At 44.8% G+C, this 22,851-nt stretch overlaps 1 protein-coding gene and 1 pseudogene across 1 annotated transcript in view; both read left to right on the plus strand.

Annotated features, from left to right (window-relative positions):
* The window catches only part of HHIPL1 (HHIP like 1), a 42,235-nt gene extending 19,688 nt beyond the window's left edge, over positions 1-22,547 (plus strand). The window contains exons 3-9 of the mRNA XM_066628858.1: positions 2,010-2,153; positions 5,379-5,707; positions 10,683-10,809; positions 12,330-12,475; positions 17,880-17,961; positions 18,157-18,239; positions 21,649-22,547. Of these exons, the coding sequence (XP_066484955.1) occupies positions 2,010-2,153; positions 5,379-5,707; positions 10,683-10,809; positions 12,330-12,475; positions 17,880-17,961; positions 18,157-18,239; positions 21,649-22,271 (1,534 nt within the window). The 3' untranslated portion in view covers positions 22,272-22,547. The remainder of the gene's footprint in view (positions 1-2,009; positions 2,154-5,378; positions 5,708-10,682; positions 10,810-12,329; positions 12,476-17,879; positions 17,962-18,156; positions 18,240-21,648) is intronic.
* LOC136637167 (5S ribosomal RNA) lies at positions 8,268-8,387 on the plus strand (annotated as a pseudogene).
* Positions 22,548-22,851: the final 304 nt, after the last annotated feature.

Consider the following 22,851-nt stretch of genomic DNA (forward strand, 5'->3'; position numbering starts at 1 on the left):
GCTCAGGGTGGACAGGGGGCTTTTTCATGTATGGAAAAGAATGCTTTGGACTCTCTTACCATTGTTTATTGTGTTGTGTTCCGGGTCTCGCTTCCGGGTGGCAGGGGTCCTATGGATTCCACCAGACACCATCCCAAGTATCACTGGTGGTATCCATACCACTGGTTAAGAAACACTGGTCTAGCTGAGCCCCATTTTCCATCCAGCCTCCTAATTGTATGAAAAGAAAGTGATCGTGCAAGTCATGATAGCTACAGACATTTTCAAGAGATTCAAGACATCTTTAGATTTGGTAGTTAATAAGCTAAAAAGCTTTCTGTTTCAGCCTTATTTGCAAAATGTTCCTCTCAGCTTTGGCACACTTACCCCATGCTCCTTAATTCTCCTCCTCACTGTGCATATACACAGAAGCATTCTGTGCTTCCCCTTGAATTGGTGAGGAGTGAAGTTGTCATTCAAGAAGTGGAAATGATGTGATACAGGGGAACTCAAAAGCTAATATCCACTTCCTCCACTCCATCTTGCTGCCAGAATGCAAGCTAGCACTGTGGTACCCACTCTGGGAAAGCTTTTCCAAGGGTCACCTTGGCTCATCTAGGCTCTTCCTTCCTAGCCTTGCAGAAATGAAATAAGGGGCTTGATGGGGCTTCAGTTTGGGTTAATTTTCTGCTTCCCTGGAGCTTCTTTTCAATTGTACTCGAATAATGTTTTTGCACTACTTTTTTTTTAAAGTTATGCTATTTGTGATTATGCACTGCTTGTCAGCTAAATAGCAGCTCTACTGTTTAATATGAATGAATGAATAAATAAAATGTAAAAAGTGACCTTGATTTTCTTTTCCATTATGCTCTGCCTGGCCTCCTGCATGGAACATAGAGAAGCTCTGCCAATTAAGTTGTCTTTTGGGGGCTTTTTAATACAATTTTGGAAGGCTTCAGACATTTGGCTCTTGACTTGGGGAGGTCATTGTGACCACAGCATTGAGGAAGAGTGAGCAGCAACATAAATAAACTTTTTATCCCTACAAAGAGTGATGGATTTTTAAGTGGGCCGTACTTCGGCCAGCAAAATGCTTTGGAAAGTTGCATGTGTAGAGGCATGGGTGTAGGATAAGTTTATGTAGTATCCCTTTCACACAGTCTCAGTTTGTCATACTTGTAAAAATAGCAAAATTGCAAAATGAAACTTTCCTACAACTGAGACAGCAACATCTGGTTTTCCAATTCTAATATGAGGAGAAAAGCCCCATTGAGTGACTTGTTATGTTTTCTCCAAACATAACAGCATGGTAATACCTTTATTAGGAGCAAATGAAATGTCACAAAGTAGTGAGCAAGCTTTCAAGTTCCCCATGACTGTTCTTCAGGCTGGATCTTGAGCACCCCCCCGAAAAATGGTGAGAGGAAGAGAGAAAAATAGGGTTTTTAAAATCATATTGACAGCCCAATCCTAATCCCCCGTCCTGCCACTGGGGCAGTGTGCTGCCAGCCTGCTTATGGCAAGGCTAGAGCGGTTCCATGCATGGTGACAGACCACTAAAGGCTTGCGAATAAAGGATAAAGTGGCATGGTAGGCTGAGCAGGGCTGGGGGAGAGTGGAATGGGATGGGGCAGAACAATGCGGGGAAGAGTGCTGAAGGGGTTTGGGAAGGGGTGCACCATGGAGGCTTACCCCCAGGTAAGGGAACAAATTTTCCCTTACTCAGAGGAAACCTCCAGGATTGCTCTCCTGCTGGATTCAAGAGAGCCAGTGTCATTCCCATCAAACCTGGAGGAGGCCAGTATTTTATCTGGAATCTGTAAGTTTCATATCAAAATTTTCATTGTCAGCCATCTGTTATACAGTACAATATTCTTTAGCACCAAGCCCCAAAAATTACTCTTATGACAGTGACCTTCATCCTTTAATTCACATCGCAGGAAATCATTTAAGACTTCTTGTAATGGTTGTTTTTCCTGTGTTGCTAATACTTTGTTACTAGGATTCTTTTTCTTCTCTTTGTTTTCCAGAGTAATTCTGGAGATAGATGAACCAGCTTCTAATCACAATGGAGGAGAGCTTCTGTTTGGAGATGATGGTTACCTGTATATCTTCACTGGAGATGGGGGGATGGCTGGCGATCCCTTTGGGACATTTGGAAATTCTCAAAACAAGTAAGAATCTGATAGAGCCCATTAGTGAAGAAGTGGCAATATGATGTCAGCCAGGCATGCAAGGACAAGGAGCCAAAATGACTACTGCTGCATCCTTTGGTGGATGGGCAGTGGTGAACGTCTTCTCTGGGTAACAGTTGTTCCCTTACTTGGCAGTAAGCCTCTGTGGGGTGATCTACTTGGGTCTGCACTAGCTAGACAGCTGCTCAGGACCCATGCCATGGGACTGGGTCTGGGAAAGGGGTTAGGATTTGGCCAATATCACCAAACCTGTCCCGATCAGATGATCCTTTCCAACAACACCAACAAGTATAGAATTGGGTGTGAAATTCACTAGCTGTCTCCTGCCTAATAACCACCATTTTGGTTTCCCTGCAATGCACTGGAACAACTCTTTGTCATGACGCAGCATCCAAGGGGCATCCTGGTAACAAAATAATGACAACTGGTGGGAGCTGAGAGACCATCCAGAGTGTTGATGTTGTCCCTGAAGAAAATTATTTGTATTTTCTTATTAAGAGAAATATCCATAAGAGAATATCCATAAGAGATATTATGGATTCTTTCTATGTTTGAATTAATATCTGCATCAGACCTTGAATGTAATTGTTGCCATCCCAGCTCAGGGCAGGGAGCAGGTATGTGTGTAGGTGTAGAAATAGAAGTTTGCAGTTTGGAAGATATGAGGACAGAAAGGGAGAGCTGTGAGCTGGCTGAAAGCACTTTGTAGGGCCTTTCTCTGGAAATTAAATGTGAGAAAGCCTTTCAGAGGTGTGGGCATTTTGCCTCTGTTTCTGCTCTACTTTTATATTTATAAATAAAGCAAATATCACAGGGACACTCTGAGTCTCTGCCCCTGGAATTTCTCACTGTCAGGGAATTGGAGAGCACAGAACAATACGGATACACACCACGCAACACATGAAAGCTACAGCGAATTTCAAGCCTGTCCCTAAAGTAGGTAAAGACCAAAATGACAGAATTTGTCTTTGGCTTTGATTTTGTTTGGCACCACCTGCTGGAAATGTGTTTTGCATGAAATGAATGGGGACTGCTCAGTATCCCAGAGTTGTTTGCTAGAAGTTTCTAATGGATGGTACTAGAACAGTGTTTCTCAGGCTGTGAGTTGGGACAAACTGTGGGTCTAGTGGGTCCCCATTCATTTCAGTATTTTATTTTTAATATCTTAGACTCTAATCTACCATGGTATGTGACTGCATTTGAGGAAATGTTACAGACCTGTACTTTTAACAAGCTACTATGCATATTCTTTTAACAATGATAGTAAATGGGCCTTGCTCCTGGGTAAGTGTGGGTAGGATTGCAGCCTAGGATTGTTAAAAAATTTTCCTGCTTGATGATATCACTTCTGATCATGACATCACTTCTGGTGGGTCCTGACAGATTTTCATTCTAAAAAGTGGGTCCCGGTGCTAATTGTGTGAGAACCACTGTACTAGAAGGTTTAAGCATCCGAGATCCAATGGTTGAACCACTGACGTCCTGGCCTGAGGTTGCTTTGCTGGTAGCTTGATATGCACTTCAGTCCATGGCCAATGAAGCTTTTTACACTAAGCCACCAGTTTAAATCTGTCAAATGAGTGACCACAGAAAAGCTGTATCCTTGGGAAAGCTGCTCAATAGTCCCTTTGAAATGTGACGTTCTTGTTCCAAGTTCTAGTGTATGAATGTTCAGAATAAACAAACCTCCACTCGGTTGTCTCATTAGAAAGTCCAGTGACAACATGAGCCAGTAGACTGGGAAAAAAAAAATATGAATAACGCTTTTCTCCAATGTGATCCTGTTCATTAACTCTACCTGGTGGGTCTCTTTTGTGAGCTATTTGTGCTACCTGTTCTTTACATAATCAGAAGGTTCAGGCTACATCTATTTTCATCTGTGAGAAAGAAAAGTATATTTTATTTTGTTAGTTATTGACATTTCTATTCTGCCCCTCCCCCTACCTCCCTGCAATGTGAATCTGCCATTGTTATGTCCAAGACTCTGAGTGACTAGGAAGGGGAGGTGTGGCATCCAATCCCTTACAGTGATCCAATCCCAAAACCTAATTCCCTGTAGATGGCCCTGGCTGAACCAGAATCCCCCATAGGGTCAGACCACAGTGGGCCCTCGGTATCTGCGGGAGATTGGTTCCATGAACCCCCGTGGATACCGGAATCCACAGATGCTGAAGTCCCTCTGAGATGCAGCCTCCACATTCCACCGATGTCATGTACATGGATAGGGAGGGCCCATTGTACTTACTAGAAACCTGTTCTTCATTGCCTGCCCATGGAAGGAATGTGTCAAATGAGAGGTGATTGAGAGGTGGTGGAGTGCTTGGCAGCTGGTCCGGGGACCAGCCACTCATTTTGAAGCTGCCAGGGTGGAACCTGGGAGGGGCAGTTCTGGCCAGAAGATATAAAAGAGCTCTGTTGGAGCTGAGTCTCTGTTGGATTAAATTGTTCCCTTGGGAATTTCAGGGGTCTTGTATCTTGGACTGCCTGGCCTGGCCGTGCCACACCAGTGACATGCAGTGACATCAGTGGCTGGGGAGGCACTTGCTGTGGCACTGCAAGGCATTCTGGCGTGCTACCTAGAAGCCGCAACGCATTCTGGGCCACTACCTGGCTGCAATCAAAGGGGAAACTGAGCTAGTTGCTGCCGCACCTCTGGTCTCCTCTCCTCCATGGTTGTCAATCTTCAGTCTCGAAAGACTGTGGTATAAGCCTACAGCACCCGGTATTCCCAAGCGGTCTCCCATCCAAGTACTAACCAGGCCTGACCCTGCTTAGCTTCCGAGATCAGAGGAGATCGGGCATGTGGTGCCTGTTACTATATAAGGAGAGAGGAGAGGTGCTCCTGTCTGATTATGCAACCCCTCAAAAGTTGGGTGGAGTGCAGGCAATAAATGTGTACCTGAGGCTGTTTTCATTGGAGTATCACATGTCATTTCACCACACCATACCTTGCCACAGTGGGTACACCAATGGATGCTTTATGAAGGTGAGATAGAACAGCCCCACTGATTACACCTTGGGTAGTTCTTACAGTAAGAGCTTTCTCTTCTTCCCACTATCATATATTTCTTGAGAAGTCTTAAGGAGGAACTCTGTGATGTTCTTGAATATTCATCTTTGAATATTATGTTAATAGATCATGTTAATAGAACAAAATGATGTTAATAGAATTTTCTTTTTTTTTTGTGTTTTGCACCTCTGTAGATCAACACTCCTAGGCAAAGTCCTCCGGATCAATGTGGATAACAATGACCGTGGGCCTCTCTATCGAATCCCTCCTGACAATCCTTTTGTTGATGAACCAGAAGCTCGTCCTGAAGTCTATGCATACGGAGCGAGGAACATGTGGCGCTGCTCTTTTGACAGGGGTGACCCCTACACAAAGGAAGGGAAAGGGCGGCTCTTCTGTGGTGACGTGGGGCAAAATAAATTTGAAGAAATTGACATTGTGGAGAAGGGGAAAAATTACGGCTGGAGAGCGAGAGAAGGGTTCAGTTGTTACGACAAAAAGCTTTGCACCAATTCCTCATTAGGTAATTATGTGTTCTGAGTAATGGGATTGGATAATGGATTGTTTTGGTGCCATCACTTCCATTACTAGCTTGTGCTCTTGGCAGTTGATTGTTTATTTGTAAACTTATATTTTGAGCTTAGAACCGTCTCAACTAGTGACTTGCCAAGCTGAAGTCCTACCACCAGCCAAGGGCTCACCGAGTGGTAGACACTTCCTGTTTTTTTTTTTCTTGTCTGCTTAGAAAATAGTATATAAGCCGCTGGTGTTATTAAACACTATACATTGCTGGGGACCTGCATTCAGTTTAGAGGGTTACCAGTTGCAGATTTGGCTTAGTCTTTTTAGGCATAATTTCAGGCCAGGAATGATTTGCAAAAATTTTGCCCTTTAACAGGGTGATTGCTCGTTGAATTATACAGAGAGTAAAAAGTGGAAAATGAAACTGAGTTCTTGCATTGCTACTCTTCCACAATTTAGCCAACTATGTTACTAATGACACCCCAGTCTGCCAGATTTTCATAGTGTTTGTTTTATGGTTTAGACAAATACACAGACAGAGCAAACTCAGCTCTGCTATACAAACTTAATATTTAATGAAAATCCACAGAGGCATACATCTCACAGTCCTGTATGTTTTCATTTTTCTTCCCTGTAAAATTTGCTTATGCTCAGCATGCAAGCCAGTTGGTTAAAGTTAGGACCAGATCAGTATAGCAGGATGTGCAGACTATAAACTGCACATCCTGCTAGGTTAAACCGGTTAGGACCAGATCAGTATAGCAGGATGTGCAGACAGATGTGCAGATCTGTCTGCCAGCATGGAAGTCAGGAAGTTGCCTTCTCGACTAAGGGCCCAATCCTATCCAGTTTTACATTGCCGGTGCAGCTGTGCCAATGGGGTGTGCACTGCATCCTGTGGTGGGGGTGGCAGTCCCATAGACCTCCTCAAGGTATGGGAACATTTGTTCACTTGCCTTGGGGCTGCACTGCAGCTGCACCAGTGCTGGAAAATTGGATTGGATTGGGCCCTAAATTGACAAAGAAGTGTGGATGTGTGTCAGCCTATGTCTGCCTAAAAACTCTTAACCAAAATTGAAATTTGCTTCATTTCTTATAATTGGAATCAAATCAAAGCAATAAATATATTTAATTAAAATCCCCAGTGTAATCCCCAAGACTAAAAGCTAAAATAATGAAGAAAACTGTTCACAGCTTGTGTAGGTATGTTGAAATGTGGTTCTTTTTCACCTGTGGCCTAGAGGCTTAAAGAAGTTATTACATTCCTCAAGTTTTGAAGTCCAAGTCTTACTAATGGCTGATGCATACCCTTTCTTGCTGCTAATAGCCAGCTCTGTGTGTGTGTTTTCACTGTGGCAGTTTATTGCTCATGGAAATTTGAGACCTCTGATTTGTTTGCCACAAGCAAAAGCTGGCAGTTTTATATGCCACCAAAAACTCAAAGTATTCTGTGACTTTCAGAAGGATATGTTTTTCCTCTGGATCAAGTCCTTAGGGACCTCTTCTTAAATTCTCAACTTTTATGCTGCTGTACACTATTTGACATTTTAATCTGCTCGTCTACTGTTACTTTTAAATTACTGTAGTGCTTTTTATTTTAATATTAATGCCAAATGCAAGGGAGGACACTAGGATGCAGGTCTCTTGTTATCTGATGTGCTCCCTGGGGCATTTGGTGGGCTGCTGTGGGATACAGTAAGCTAGACTAGATGGGCCTACAGCCTGATCCAGTGGGGCTATTCTTACTGTTATTTTTAAATTACTGTAATGCTTTTTATTTTAATATTAATGCCAAATGCAAGGGAGGGCACCAGGATGCAGGTCTCTTGTTCTCTGGTGTGCTCCCTGGGGCATTTGGTGGGCCGCTGTGGGATACAGGAAGCTGGACTAGATGGGCCCATGTCCTGATCCAGTGGGGCTATTCTTACATTCTTAATATTGGATTCTAACATTTTATCCTTATGTTTGTACACCACTTTGGGTTTTTAGAGAAGCAGTATAGAAATCTAATTAATAATAATAATAATTGACCCATGAGAGTGACCTCTCTGACAAACCTCCTTCTCTCATCACCTGCAACATTTAAGTGTTTTCATTTTAGTGCTGTGATTTCACAGGATCTGGCAGCCCACTCTGATGTTTCTCAGTGCCCAAAGGAACAGTGGTGCCAAAATGGCTGCAATTCTGTGGATGTGGGGAAGCCACTAGAGGGCTCCTTGGGGAAAGCCCCAGGCCCCACAAGTGGGCTTCTCAAGTCTGTGCCATCTGTTTTGCCGCACAGACTTGAGAAGCTCCATGTCAGGCTTTGCAGCCCAACACAGAGGATAGCATCTAGCAGAGGAGGCCTCTGCCAGGTCCACCCCTCTCCTGGGCTGGTCATTCCCCCATCCTGCAAACCCCCTGCCCCAAAATGCCACACCACTGCCCAGTGGTGTAACTTGCCCTCTGGTGCTCTCCATGGTGTCCTTCTAATGCGGAGGCTCAGCGCTGACTGGTACTAGTCCAGTGCCACTACTCTTTCCTCTCCCAGTGCTGCAAATGTGCTTTGGTGGTATGCTCACACTGGCAGCAACTGTTACCCTGCACATGCCCGATCTTGTCTGATCTTGGAAGCTAAGCAGGGTCAGGCCTGGTTAGTACTTGGATGGGAGACCGCCTGGGAATACCGGGTGCTGTAGGCTTATACCATAGTCTTCGAGACTGAAGGTTGCCAACCATACTGCCAGACTGAATTTCATAGGATTAGGCTCTAAGCTATGTATTTTTCATACTGTTTTCTATAGTGCCAGCTAGGCAAAGAGGCAACTTTTAAAGTGGTGTCCTCTTTTATTTAGCAAGTGGTGAGCAACTGTCTCTCTCCACCCCTCTCCAGTGTCTATTGCTGTTGTCTCTTTGGTGACTTTTTTTTTTCTTTAAAGATTGTGAGCCCTTTGGGTTCAGGAAACCATATATTTATTTATTTTGTTACGTAGAACACTTTGTGAACTACGTTGTGTTTTATGGAATATTTCTTTTGCAAGCGGGGGTATTTATGTAGGAAGGCATTAACAGTTATAGTAGCTTAGGATAAAAAGTCAGGCCGTTGGTGGAATTTGGTGAGCATCCCAGATTTCACATAAAAACACAAGAAACTGTCTTGTATGTATATTCATATAAAAGCAGAAGCCATCGGAGAAAAAGCAAAGCAAACTTTTCTTAGCCTATAGGGCTGTGGTTTCAACTGTGTATGTAGTTTTGAAAGATGCCTGGGAGGCAAGTAAACTAACCTTTTGAAAACCAGCATGATCCAATGATGAGATAGGAAGCTGCCATTTGTAAGTTAAAATTGTTATATGAAATAATTAATAGCAGTGGCAGATTTGGGGGTGCTTGGGTTTCAGTGGCCTGCCTCGGGCCTTTTGCTTCCCCTTCCCTTATGACTAGCAAAACTAGACGTCTTTCATAAAATGTATTTGTGCAAATGATTGTTGTTCTTTTTAAGGGTATCTGTGTGTCACTTTTCAGCAAAGAAAGTTCAAAGTTACTAAATAGCCTCAGTTTGACTGATCTAGCCATACTTCCCCTTAGTATGGTATCCACAATCCTACAAAATGCCACATAAACAATTTTATTTTAAGTAGTCGTCCCAGAAAGACCTCAGATGTTATGTAACATGGGGACGGGATGGGACAAGAAGCACACATGCTATCTTCATAATGCCTTCAGTGCTCCGGTTCATAGGCTGGTCTTGCAGCAGAGGTTCCGTCTTGTACTTTGCAAATAACAGCTGAAGCTGCCTCATACTGACTCAGCATATTGGTCCATCTAGCTCAGCATTATCTAGCGATTGATATTGGCTTTCCGAGGTTTCAGACACGAGAACTTTCTCAGTCTTACCTGGAGATGTCAAAGACTGAACCTGGGAGCCCTGCATGCAAAGCAGGTGCTTTACCGCTGAGCTACAACCTCTCCCCTAAGAACTGCAGAGAAGTGCAGGTGGTGTGTGCTTTCTGTTCTCCTCATACTATGTTAACAGTCAAAGTCAGTGCCGAAAAAAAAGATATGGCAACATAATAGATGGCCCAATCTCCACCACTGGAACTAGTGTTCTGGTAGCAGAATTTTTTTTATGGCCATTGTAAACAGCTTTATAGAAGTACCCAGAGCTGCATGCTTCTGTCCCACTGCTGGAGAGGCTGCAAAGGTATCACGGGCAGCCACAGGATCCAGAGTGGCCGGCCGTGGTATATAAGCAGTGGGGGTAGGGAAGGGAAGGGGCCAGGAGGCAATGGAAGAGGTGGATCCAGCAGCAGTGGCACACTCCAGATCTTCAATCCCTCCTTTTTGAGGTTGCCTTTCTCTGTCTTCTTGAACTTGTACCAGCTAATGAGCTGGTGCAGGTCTGAGAAGATCCATTGGCAGTTGAGGGGCTTATGGAGTGGTAAGGGAAAATCATTCCCCTTTCCCCTCACAAGCCTCCTGATCCACTCCCCCTGTTGGATACAACACGGGCCTTTTGGCAAGGCTGCACCAGCGGAGGGGTGCACTGGGATTGGGATTATAAGGTAAACAGTGCTATCCTTCAAGAGGTAACTAATTAATACTTCAGCTATGTCAGAATGCCAGATGCAAGGGAGGGCACGAGGATGCAGGTCTCTTGTTATTTGGTGTGCTCCCTGGAGCATTTGGTGGGCCGCTGTGAGATACAGGAAGCTGGACTAGATGGGCCTATGGCCTGATCCAGTGGGGCTGTTCTCATGTTCTTATGAAACCTTGTAAAGTCTGCTGGCTTTGCAAGCAGGTCCTATCAAGCATTTCTTCTGTAACTATTTTTGTTTCTCCGGGGAGATATAACTTTGAAACACAGTGGGCCAGTGGAATGAAAGGCTTATTCCGTTGTATACCTGCCAGCCTTTTATAACACAAACCTATATATGTGACAAAAATGGCTACTTTGCATCAAACAGGTGTAATATTATTTTTTCCCCCCTCTACAGATGATGTGCTTCCAATATATGCTTACCCACACAAAATGGGGAAATCAGTTACAGGAGGCTATGTCTATCGGGGTTGTGAGTCTCCAAACTTGAATGGGCTGTACATATTTGGTGATTTTATGAGTGGGTAAGTGACTGCACACTGGCCGTTAATGAACAATAAACTCCATCTGGCATCCTTAGTCTGCTCTCAGTTTGAGGTGGAAGTGCTTTGGCAGTCTAACCACTACTGATCTGTTGCTGTGCTTTGTACTAGTCGATACTGCTGTAGTGCAGCTGACTCGTGAGTCCCATCGTGTTATATTTTTTCACATGAATGTCCATGTACATGGCTGTAACAATAGGATGAGCTGTTAATGCTTCTACTGTAATAAACATGGCTGTGCTCTGAAATTGGCTACTTACCTTAGTCAGGGATGGATCCAAGGAGAGGCCATGGGTGCATGGCCCTTTCCTCCAAACCGTCTGCCAGCAGGCAAGGGCAGCTGCTGGGCTGGGGGGTAAAATTGGGCACGAGGGGAATGCCCATTGGGTGGGCGCTGGCAAGATTGACTGGAATAGGAGCCCAGGTCTATCCAGTCAGTAGATTTGGGCTCCAAGGCCAGGTGGGAGCCCAGGTCTACCTACCCAGCAAACCTTGGCCACAGAGGTCATCAAGTTAAACCTGTAGCCCAGATCTACCTGCCTGGTTGACTTGGGCTCTGGAGTTGGTAGTGTTCATGATCCCCCCCCCCCAACACAAACATTGGATCCATCCTTGATCTCAGTAAGAGTTTAATACTGTAGCTTATCATAGGTGAATTCACCACTCAGTGAATTTTCTTTGGTATTGTGACTTGGTGAAGCTTCTGTGTAAATGTATGATTCTATATGGTTAGATTTATATTTAACTATCTGTAGGGTAACCTAGGAGACATGGTTACTAAAAATTTGGTCCTATGTGGTTGCATTTATAGTTTGCTATGAAGAAATGACAAAGAGAAGGTAGCACGTGGTGGGTTTGTTCTGGCGTTAATTATTGCTAGACCTGATCTTTAGTAGGCAGAGTATTCTATACCTTGGTACATTTGCAGCCTTTCTTTAATGTTTTGCTTCTAATTACAAATTATCTTTTCTGTAGGAACTCGCCTCACTGATCTGCATCTTACATGTGCCTTGATTTTTAAAGAGCTTCTTAAACAGTCGTGTGCAACAAGAGTAACAAGGGTTTTGTTTTAAGTTCCCAAAAGCATTGGAGTGTGGCTTATGTACTCTTATTTGTATCCTGGGTATCTCAGTTTTATTTAAAGAAAAAAATTAATTCTCTAGTCCTCATGGATAAGATGGCAATAGTGCTTAAGAAGAACATTTAAAAGGTAAATGTGTTCTTAACCACGTAGAACAAGGACTTGCATCTTACTGTAGCTTGAGATCGCAAGTATGCAAAATGATATTGATCTGATTCATGAGTGCATTTTAGCAGATCCCCCAATAAGCTGCTGTTCCTCATATACGCCCTCAATTCCCATTGAATCACGAAAGCATGTAGTGTTCTGCAGGAAGGAAGGAGAACATGTTTAATAGTCTTGATCAGATAGGGCAAGTTCACAGTTGTTCACTTTAGTTACTTGATACACATTTTTGTTTCCTTTGCTTTTTATCTTGTAGACGCCTGATGTCCTTAAAGGAGAACCGTATGACTGGGAAATGGCAGTACAATGAAATATGCATGGGAACCGGACAAACATGCGTATTTCCTGGGCTCATCAATAACTACTATCAATATATCATCTCTTTTGCTGAAGATGAGGCAGGTAATCATTGAGTGGTTTAATGAAATGTTTGACTGAAATGTTCAGTACGAGAATTGGTGGCCCTTCTGGCTGGGTCCACACAGGGCTACTCCAGCCTTACCACTGGCATGTCAGTAGTGCACTTCTCTGAACACTTCTAGTAGGCTATTTGCAATATCCATAAAGCACTCCTCACTGTCAAAACGCGAGTTTTGATTGGGCTGTGAGTTCTGTTGCTGGAGATAACAGTAAGGAGGGGGTATTGTAAGCCGCCTTGTTTTGTAAGCCTTGAGGGCCCTTAAGTTGGGTGGAAAGGCGGGGTATAAATTCTGTAAATAAAATAAAAATAAAATCGTCTTTAGGGCCTCTTTCTAGGCTCCCAGGGGGTACGTGATCAGCTTCTTTTGGGAATTCAGATACTGGACTAGGAGCTCAATCCTGAGCTTCCGTGGCACCTGACTGCTGCGGCACTGAAAATGGCTGCCGCCACATCCTGCATGCCTCGGGCAGCCACGGGCAGCACCTTGGGAGAAGGAGACTTTCGTTCCCTTGTCCTGGGTAATGGAAGTAGCCCCACAATGGGGCTACTCAGTTCACCGCCGACCTCCACCGGTCCGGCCTCCCTCCCTTCCCCCACTCCCTCCCCCGGCACACCTCCCCCGCCCTTTCTCCGCCTCCCCATCACGCCTCCTCCCTGCCCTTTCCCCACCCTCCACCTGCCTCCCCCATCCCCGGAATGCCTCCTCCCCGCCTCCCCCCACGCCTCCACGTACCTTACTGCGGCTCGGCAGTCCACGCGACCCCTGAGCGGTGGAGCTCGGGCGCTCACCCAGCACTAGCGCCTCCTGGTGCCTCCTGCTGCTGGGCTACCACCAGTGCTCACCTGGCAGTAAGCCTCGCAAACGTGCCTTACAGCACGTTTGCGACAGTGCGCGCCGGCAGTGAGCCAGCGCGCCAAGCCCAGGATTGGGCTCTAGGGTTGCAATCCTATATGCACTTACCTGGGAGTGAGCCCTAATGAATACAGTGAGATTTACTTCTGAGCAGACATGCACAAGATTGTGGTGCAGATGGATTGTGGTTTGATCTGATCCAACAGGGCTGTTCTTATGCATTTCATGAAGAGGCACGGTCCTGAATAAATCCCTAGAAAAGTATTAAAATATCTAATCTCTTATCTACAGGAATTCATGAGGCAGATCATAAATATAACATGTAAAATCAAGCTATGCTTTTAAAACACCAGCAAGTCATGTTGTTAATGCCTCTAAACTTGATTAGAGTGATATAGTTAACTACAAGCGGGGTAGTTAATTTTTTTCAAACTTGCTTGTCGTTGTTGTTCTTGGTAAGTCATGATAATAACCATAGTCAGAACATGTGTATGACCAAATGCAGTTGGTGGCACTCCATTACACTGGAGTTATTTGGAGCCTTCAAGAAGGAGAGGAAGGATGCTTAGGATTTTAATCCTCCTTTGTCAGCTTTGTTGAATACAGTGTGACTTGCCCGAGAAGGGCGTGCAAGACCAAATGCATTTTGTGGTTTGTAGCCTCAGGCAGGAAAGCATCACTCTACAGATGTTTAGACGTTGTTGCTAAGTAGCAGTGTCACAACTTTGCAGTTTACAAGTTTGTGCTCCCGGCTATCGTAACCCAAGTCTCTTTGCAACCTCCAAAGAGTGACTCTGCCAAAATCCCTGAGGGACGGTTTTAAAAAAAACCAACAAAACCTAGTTTTGTGGGTGATCAAATAGACAATGTTTATGGTGAACCCAGTTCAAATAGTTGGAGAAGAATGGGATGGGCAGTTACCTTGTTTAAAAGGGAGCATTCTTGGAATAGGAAATACATGATCAGCTGTTCTTTTTTGAGGTGAGAGTGTCAGTGTAGAGAGCAGGTATAAAGTACTGTATATTAATTCAGAATTACACGGAAATAATTGAAAGCTCTTGTGGTGTAGTGGATGTAGGCTAAAGAAAACCAGACCAACTCCTTCTGAGCCATGAACTTTCTGAAAGACTTTTAGCCAATTGTGCATTTTCAGATTAGCCTACTTTGCAGGGTTGTTATGAGGCTATAAAGACATAATCCCATATATGCTGCACTGAGCTCTCTGAAGAAAGGGCATGATATACACGTGATGGGATCATTACTTGCCTTTACTGCCAAGTCATTCAAATTGTTCCCCACTGGCATCCATAGTCTGTGTCAGGAATGCTAACATTGAGCCAGGTGTGCCTGGATAATGGCTGTCAAGGTTGGGAGTCTGCTCCTGAACCAGAGGCACTCCCAGACAGTTTGGATGCCAGACTATCAGGAGTGCCAGCCAATTGGAGTTTTACTGTATTCAGTTTAATTCTTTGTAATAACAGAAGTATGATTTTGGCTATGTTGTTGGCATCCTTCAGTCTCGGAAGACTATGGTGTCACGCTCTGAATGGTGATTCTGGAACAGAGTGTCCTCTTCAGTGCGCGAAGCCTGGGTAAAGTAGGTACAGAGGATAGGCTGTTACCCATGCAGCAAATCCCCCCTCTCCACGTCGCCGAAATGGTCCAATGGAAAGGCAGAAGCCAATACGGTTGGTTCCAGCGGCGTCGCAGGAGTTGCCAGAACATGACTGTGTTCAGCCACGAACTGCCTCAGGGACTCCGGCTCCGGATTTTGCCTCGAGGTTGACTCCTGAAGCCTTTTCCATAACTGGATGTAGCCACAAGGCAGTGGAGGTTTGGGATCAGAGTTTTCCTTCTCTCAGATGAGCTGCCTTCCCAGGCTGACAAGTCCCACCAACCCGGTGGCTGTTTAGTCGCCTCTTACGACAAGTACAGCCAAACTGAGGGCCTATTCTTATCCCCAGCTCCCAGGGGAGTTTGGCTATGTATATTTTAGAGAAGGTTATAACTGTACACCATTTGCTAATTTCACCAACATCTGCTCAGAAGCCTTATTGAAATGACAGCCACATATAAAAGTCTATATAAAAGTCACATATAAAAGACTGAGAGCAAAGTCCAGCTGAAATGTCTGCGTGACTTCCTCTTTGCCGACAATGCAGCTGTCACCACCCACTCTGCCAAAGATCTCCAGCAGCTCATGAATCTTTTTAGCAAGGCCTGCCAAGATTTTGGACTGACAATCAGCCTGAAGAAAACACAGGTCATGGTTCAGGATGTGGACTCACCTCCCTGCATTACAATCTCTGCGCATGAACTGGAGGTTGTCCATGACTTTGTTTACCTTGGCTCAACGATCTCCTACACTCATTCTCTCGATACCTAGCTAAACAAATGCATCGGTAAAGCAGCTACCACGTTTTCCAGATTCACAAAGAGAGTCTGGTCCAACAAGAAGCTGACGGAACATACCAAGACCCAGGTCTACAGAGCTTGCGTCCTGAGTACACTTCTGTACTGCAGCAAGTCATGGACTCTTCACTCACAACAGGAGAGGAAACTGAACGCTTTCCACATGTGCTGCCTCCGACACATCCTCGGCATCACCTGGCAGGACAAAGTTCCAAACAACACAGTCCTGGAACGAGCTGGAATCCCTAGCATGTATGCACTGCTGAAACAGAGATGCCTGCGTTGGCTTGGTCATGTTGTGAGAATGGATGATGGCCGGATCCCAAAGGATCTCCTCTATGGAGTACTCATGCAAGGAAAGCGCCCTACAGGTAGACCACAGCTGCGATACAAGGACATCTGCAAGAGGGATCTGAAGGCCTTAGGAGTGGACCTCAACAGGTGGGAAACCCTGGCCTCTGAGCAGCCCGCTTGGAGGCAGGCTGTGCAGCATGGCCTTTCCCAGTTTGAAGAGACACTTGGCCAACAGTCTGAGGCAAAGAGGCAAAGAAGGAAGGCCCATAGCCAGGGAGACAGACCAGGGACAGACTGCACTTGCTCCCGGTGTGGAAGGGATTGTCACTCTCGAATCGGCCTTTTCAGCCACACTAGATGCTGTTCCAGAACCACCATTCAGAGCGCGATACCATAGTCTTTCGAGACTGAAGGTTGCCAACAACATAATAAAAGTCTAAGAAAATAAAAGCAGATCTGTTAAGAATAATACTAAGAGAGGTGGATGTTATGATTTTATCTTGTTAAGATGAAGAAATAAGGTTGTTGTTCTGATATGATCCTATTTATATAAAGCTTTGGGGTGGTGGAAATAGTCCTGTAGAAAAATTCTAAAGGTGTTAGAAATGTCCCACTAATAAATACTATAGTGGAACAGTTGGAGGAAATTAAAAAATAGTTTCCTTTTTTGGGGGAAGCAGAGTAGCTTAAGCAGCAGACCCCCCCCCCCCTTTGGGTATAACCCCAGGGAACCTCCCTCACCCGGCTGACTGCTAATCAATAAAAAAGACAAAGAGGCAATGGCTTGTTAAAGTTGCAAAAAGAAGTTATTTACTTACAGTTCCATTGAGTGTATATTTACAGCATCTGATTAGGATAAGAGGTTCAGCTAACACTTAGAGATAGCAAGGCCCTGGAGCTGCCTCACCCTGCATGCCTTGTGCTCAAGATGGCCTGGGCATCAGAGCCCTGGTGTGCACCATCTTAACAGGTCGGTGGTCAGAGGACAAGCGGAAGTGCTCAGAGGAGAAGGGAAGGATAAAGGGTTAGGGCCACACCCCACAAGGATCACAGAGAACAGGTAGAAAGGTCAGATTCACTGGGCCATAGCTTGACCCCTTCTGGACAGCATCAACTCCAACAGGAACTTCCAAGTGCAGGTCAAATCCTATACAACTTTCCTGTAGTGGTGGGGGCAGTCACCAAAGGTAAGGGAACGTCTCCTCAAGGTAAGGGAACATTTGTTCCCTGATCTCAGAGCAGCACTGCAGCTTCATCAGCACTGAAAAGTTAGATAGGATTTGGTACTGTGTTTGGGATCATGATATACATCTGGATTGTACAAACAGATGTTGTTGTTCATGTGAACACAGTCACGTTCTTGCAACTCCTATGATGCCGCTGGAACCAACTGTATTGGCTTCTGCCTTTCCATTGGACCATTTCAGCGACATGGAGAGGGGGGGATTTGCTGCATGGCTAACAGTCTATCCTCCATATCTACTTTACCCAGGCTTCACGCACTGGAGAGGACACTGTTCCAGAACCACTATTCAGAGCGCGATACCATAGTCTTGCGAGACTGAAGGATGCCAACGCAAGTTGTTCATGTATAAGAAATATTTGTACATCTCTTTGGAGTTTGCTACTGGTGGTCGTTACATGCTGCTTTGTAACACTAAGTCAGGCTGCAGTCCTGTGCATGCTTTCCTGGGAGTCAGCCCCATTGAACTCAGTGGGACTTACTTCTGAGTAGACATACATAGGTTTGGGTTGCCAGTTCCTCGCATGTCTCCCAGCTGCTGCACAGAGCAAACTGTTCATACCTGCTTTTTTGTTTATTAAAGGGGAACTCTATTTCATGTCAACTGGAGTACCAAGTGCCACTGCTCCGAATGGAGTAGTTTACAAGATGGTTGATCCTTCACGGTAAGACCTGGGACACTTTTACTTGTAAACGTTGGGTTTCTTTGATTGGTGGGTTGGGGGGGGGGAACCCAGCCTTTTGGTTGTAGTTATTCTGTGGGTTCTGGTCTTCTTTGTCACAATTCTTAACATGTTAATGAGAAAAGGGGAGCTGTGTTTCATTATTATACTCTCTTGCTTTGTTTCTGGTTTTATCAGGAGAGCTCCACCCAAGAAATGTCGTGTTGAGCCACTGCCAGTAAAAGTGAAAAGCAGTCTTGTGAAATTTGCTCCAAAGGAAAGTGAGTACTGGAGATGTTATATTCCTGAATACTAATGATTTTTGTAGACTAACATTGCAGTTCAGACAGAAATTTTAGGGCGCAATCCTAACACAGATTTAGGGCACAATCAGTGCTTTCCAGCACTGGCATAGCGGTGCCAATGGGACATGTGCTGCATCCTGCAGTTGGGTGTCACTCATGGAGGCCTCCTCAAAGTAAGGAAATGTTTGTTCCCTTACCTTGGAGCTGCATTGCCCTTATGTCAGTGCTGGAAAGCACTGACATCAGGGGTAAGGATTGTGCCATAAGATGATTACTGGGCTGGGGCACCTTCCTTATGAGGAAAGGCTACAGCGTTTGGGCCTCTTCAACCTAGAAAAGAGATGTTTGAGGGGGGACAGTTTCCTTACCTCAGAGCTGCATTGCCCTTCTGTCAGTGCTGGAAAGCACTGACATAAGAGGTTAGGATTGCGCCGTTAATATACGTTTCTGGTTTCAAGTAATAGGGCTATTGGCACAACAAGCCAGGGAGATAGATTGAATGGTCAGGACATAGACTGAAATAAATTTTATTCTCTTCAAGCTTGCGACTTCAAGAGGTATGCCTACATCCAAGCAACTTAGTCAAGTGGCAAGTTGAAGCAGTTTCACACAAGCAACCTGTTTGGATTTTCGTCCCATTTTTTGTTTTGTTGCTCTTGTTTGTACGAATGTATCACAAATGCAGAATAAGCAAATGAGATTTAAAAAGTAGCAATACTGTATCAAAGATTTTCTGGAATCTTAGGTATTGGATGAGTGCTGGGGAAATAAAATTTCAATTTATTGTTCAAGAACAAAAGAGGAGCCCTGCTCGATCTGGCCAAGGGCCCAAAGGGTTTCCAAAATCATAATAGCAAATGCAGTAGCTATGTCCTTAATAGAAAAATATTAAGTGCCTCTGGTGCATACTCACAGTTTGTATAGTTTTAGACATTCATTTAAAATGTGTTGCTTGGGTTGAAAGGGCCCCATAGACTGTTTGCAAGTTAGACTAACCATCCTCGCAAGAATGCAAGCTCTGATGAGAACACCACTTTAAATTTGTGGGGGTGGGGGGAGTCTGGTAGCTTTTGAATCTGTAAAGGAACATCTGTCCCTTTCCAGTTGCCCATCTCATTAAACACCCAAAAGGAAAAGTTCTCTCCCAGCCATACAGAATGTTTTGTGTGTTTCCTTAGCAACTCTCCTCTTTGCACGCACATTCCAGTTACGAGAAAGGACAGACACTGAATGCTCATGCTTCCATCTACCAATGAATGAGCAAGCATCTGGTGCAATGGAGCTCTCATAGGCTGTAGGAAATTAATCTGTAGATGTGAAAGCCACAGCAAAAAAAGCAAAGCAAACAAAAAACACTTTAAATATGCTTTTTTCAGAACCAGATGCTGGCAAAATAACAATGTAACAAATTGGTTGACAAATGCATCTTGGGAGTCTCAGATCACAAAAATAGGCACCAGTATTTCTGCTTATGATGTTGGCATAGTAGCATGGCATGGTTGCATCCCCTAGCCTGATTATTGGTATGCTATTATGACACATTTCAGTATCATATCTGAACAGTAGTTTTGTTGCAGTTCTGCTTTAGCTGGGGAAGAAAATGGGTTCAAACACCAAGGGCATGAGGTTGTGCTGGCTCTGTTCCAGGCTGTTCCCAACTGGACCGTTTTTATGTGATTCACCCTGACCTGGTGGCGTAGCTTGAGGGGGGCAGAGCACCCAGTCTGGCAGGGAGCCTCAGCGCAGCGTATAAGCGGCCCCTCCTTTCTGAGCCATTCCCATATGGCTGCATTTTGCTCACCCCGCCGGGAATGGCTCCAAAGGGAGAGGCTGCTTGCAGACTGCGCTGAGGCTCTCTGCCAGATTGGGTGCTCCCCCCCTCCAGCTACACCACCACCCTGACCCTCAAACCCCAAAGCCATATGAAGCTGCCTTATACTTCCCCTGGAAGGGAAAAGACTCTGAAAGGGTATGCCCATCCTCACTCTTGTTGCCACCTGAAGATAACCCAATTACTAGGGTTCCGTCAGCATGGAACCTGGCTGTTAGAAGAGAGATCTGGGAAACCAAATAACTTGACTGACCACACTCCTCTGCACGGATACTTGTCCTTTGTAGCCTGTAGTGATCTGTCAGGGAACAAAGGAGAATAGTTCTTAGGTCTGGTCAGAAAGAAATGGGCAGGTGACTTGTAAAAACAGCAAGAGCTTATTAAGCAAGACAAAAACAAAAAAGGGGAATGAGGTAAAGTAAAATAGATGAAAACAAGACCTTAAACTTTAGAAAAAAAACAGATCTTAGAATTACAGGCAAGCTGTAAATAATAGATCCTGTCTACTGTGCAGTTACTATAATTTGACATAAGCTCTGTCTATAGAAAGCACTTACTTAGTTGCAATTCCCTAGCCTCTGATCCACGTGGCGCAGGTCACCATGAGACAGGTTAAATCTCTACATGCTGAAACAAAATTATGCTGCAGACTAGCCAGCTCCATTTAAGGGTTTTGGGAGGTCAAGATTCTTTTGTTCTGATTGACTTCCCCGAAGGTGGGGGAAACTTAGGGCCCAGTCCTATTCATCTCTGAAGTGCCAATGCAGCTGTGCCAATGGGAATGCGTGGCATCCTATGGTGAGGGGGGGGGTCAGTCATGGAGTCTTCCTTAAGATAAGGGAACATTTGTTCCCTTACTATGGGGCTGCATCGCAGCTGCATCAATGCTGGAAAGATGGATATGATTGGGCTCTTAGTGCATGCACCTTTCCTCTGCCATGGATGCTTCTATGGGCCATTCTAGAGTAGGTAACCAGCCCAGCACAACATGGAAGAAGCTGCATCAATGCTGGAAAGATGGATATGATTGGGCTCTTAGTGCATGCACCTTTCCTCTGTCATGGATGCTTCTATGTGCCATTCTAGAGTAGGTAACCAGCCCAGCACAACATGGAAGAAGCCTCTGTAGGCACCCAGTAAGTCATTCTGGCCAGCAGAATTGCAGCTCACCCTGAAGGACGCAGTGAGTCATGGTGCTGGAAAGATTGGGAACCATTCACCTACCCCTTTGTTCTAACAAAGCCATATGCCATTCAAACTGGAATTGTCGATCCATGTTCCAGGTTAAACTGTTCTTGTGAATATGCAGGTTACTGAGGTCATACTAGTAGGCTGTACTAGCTAAGGCAATCTAGCTCCTTAGTATACATATATCTGGGCTTTACTCTGGAGAAAAGGGGCCTCATTCACCACAGGGTATTAAAATGCAAATGCATGCTGTGACCTTTGAAGCAACTCTTCTGGGCTATCTGTTTTCCTTTCCACTCCAGGCTTGGAACTTTCAGGGAATTAATGGTCATTTTATATCTGTTTCTTTCTTTTTTTCCACCTCAGAACTTATAGTGAAAACACCAACACGTCGTTCTGAATTAAAAACCACAACAAGAACCCCAACAAGGACTAGAGCAACTGCAGAGCCTCCCCAAGTCACCACTGCAGACTGGCTGGAACAAATTTTGATCATTTTAAGAAATCAAAACAGGGCACAGATGACCACTGCGGCCCCAAAAACCAAAGCACCCAAGTCCAGGAAAGGAGGGAAGAGTGGAGGAAGAAGAGGGCAGAGAAGGAGAAATAGACCTACAAGTGCTCCCCCCCAGCGCCAGAATGGCGCAGTCCGAATCATGAATGGCAGTGCACAAGGGACAGACCGGGGAAGGGTTGAAATTTTCATCAATGGAGAGTGGGGTACAGTCTGTGATGACTTGTGGACCTCAAAGGCAGCCACAGTAGTTTGCCGCCAGCTGGGCTACGCTTTTGTGATCAGGGCAACCAAGAGAGCAGAGTTTGGGGAGGGAAGGTCACTTCCTATTCTACTTGATGATGTTCAGTGCACAGGCAAGGAGAAAACTCTTCTGGAATGCTCTCATTCAGACATTGGAAAGCACAATTGTTCCCACAAAGAGGATGCAGGAGTGATATGTAGTCACAGAGATGTTACAGAGACTGAACAATAGGAGGAATGGGAGATGAAATGGGAGATGGGCTACAGCCTCCTCTCCTTTTAATTAGAGAAAAATAAAAGCCTCTGCTACGTGGATGGTTTATCAGATGATCTCATCTTGATTTTGGAATCGTAATCGTACAGAAGGAATATACTATATGTAAAATAACCATATCAGTGATCACTGGATTGCTTGCAACTTTGACAAAGTGGAAGACCACGTAATTAGCCAGCATCTCTTTTGTATTGGTTTCCATTGTAAATAAGAAAATGATCATGTTGAATAAAAATGGCTTAAAACATTGGGTGGAGATGTCATGTTGATTTTACACTAATGTAGCAACACTTATGAAGAGGCAGACACCTACTCTTGCAACCCTTGTCATTCTTTTCCATCACTACACATAGCAGGGATTCTAAGTACTTGGAAGATACATACTCTAGTATTGGCCTTTAATTTGTGGCCCCCTTTGAGTCCAGCTATTTTTCACGAACTCCAATAACTCAGGATAACTTTCTTAGAGTGATGAAGGAATGTCACGAAGAGAAGCGTTCCACCAAATTTGCATGTTCTGTATGAATTATTGTGTTAG

The sequence above is a fragment of the Tiliqua scincoides genome, chromosome 1 (genome assembly GCF_035046505.1).
Source record: "Tiliqua scincoides isolate rTilSci1 chromosome 1, rTilSci1.hap2, whole genome shotgun sequence".
Classification (NCBI taxonomy): domain Eukaryota; kingdom Metazoa; phylum Chordata; class Lepidosauria; order Squamata; family Scincidae; genus Tiliqua; species Tiliqua scincoides.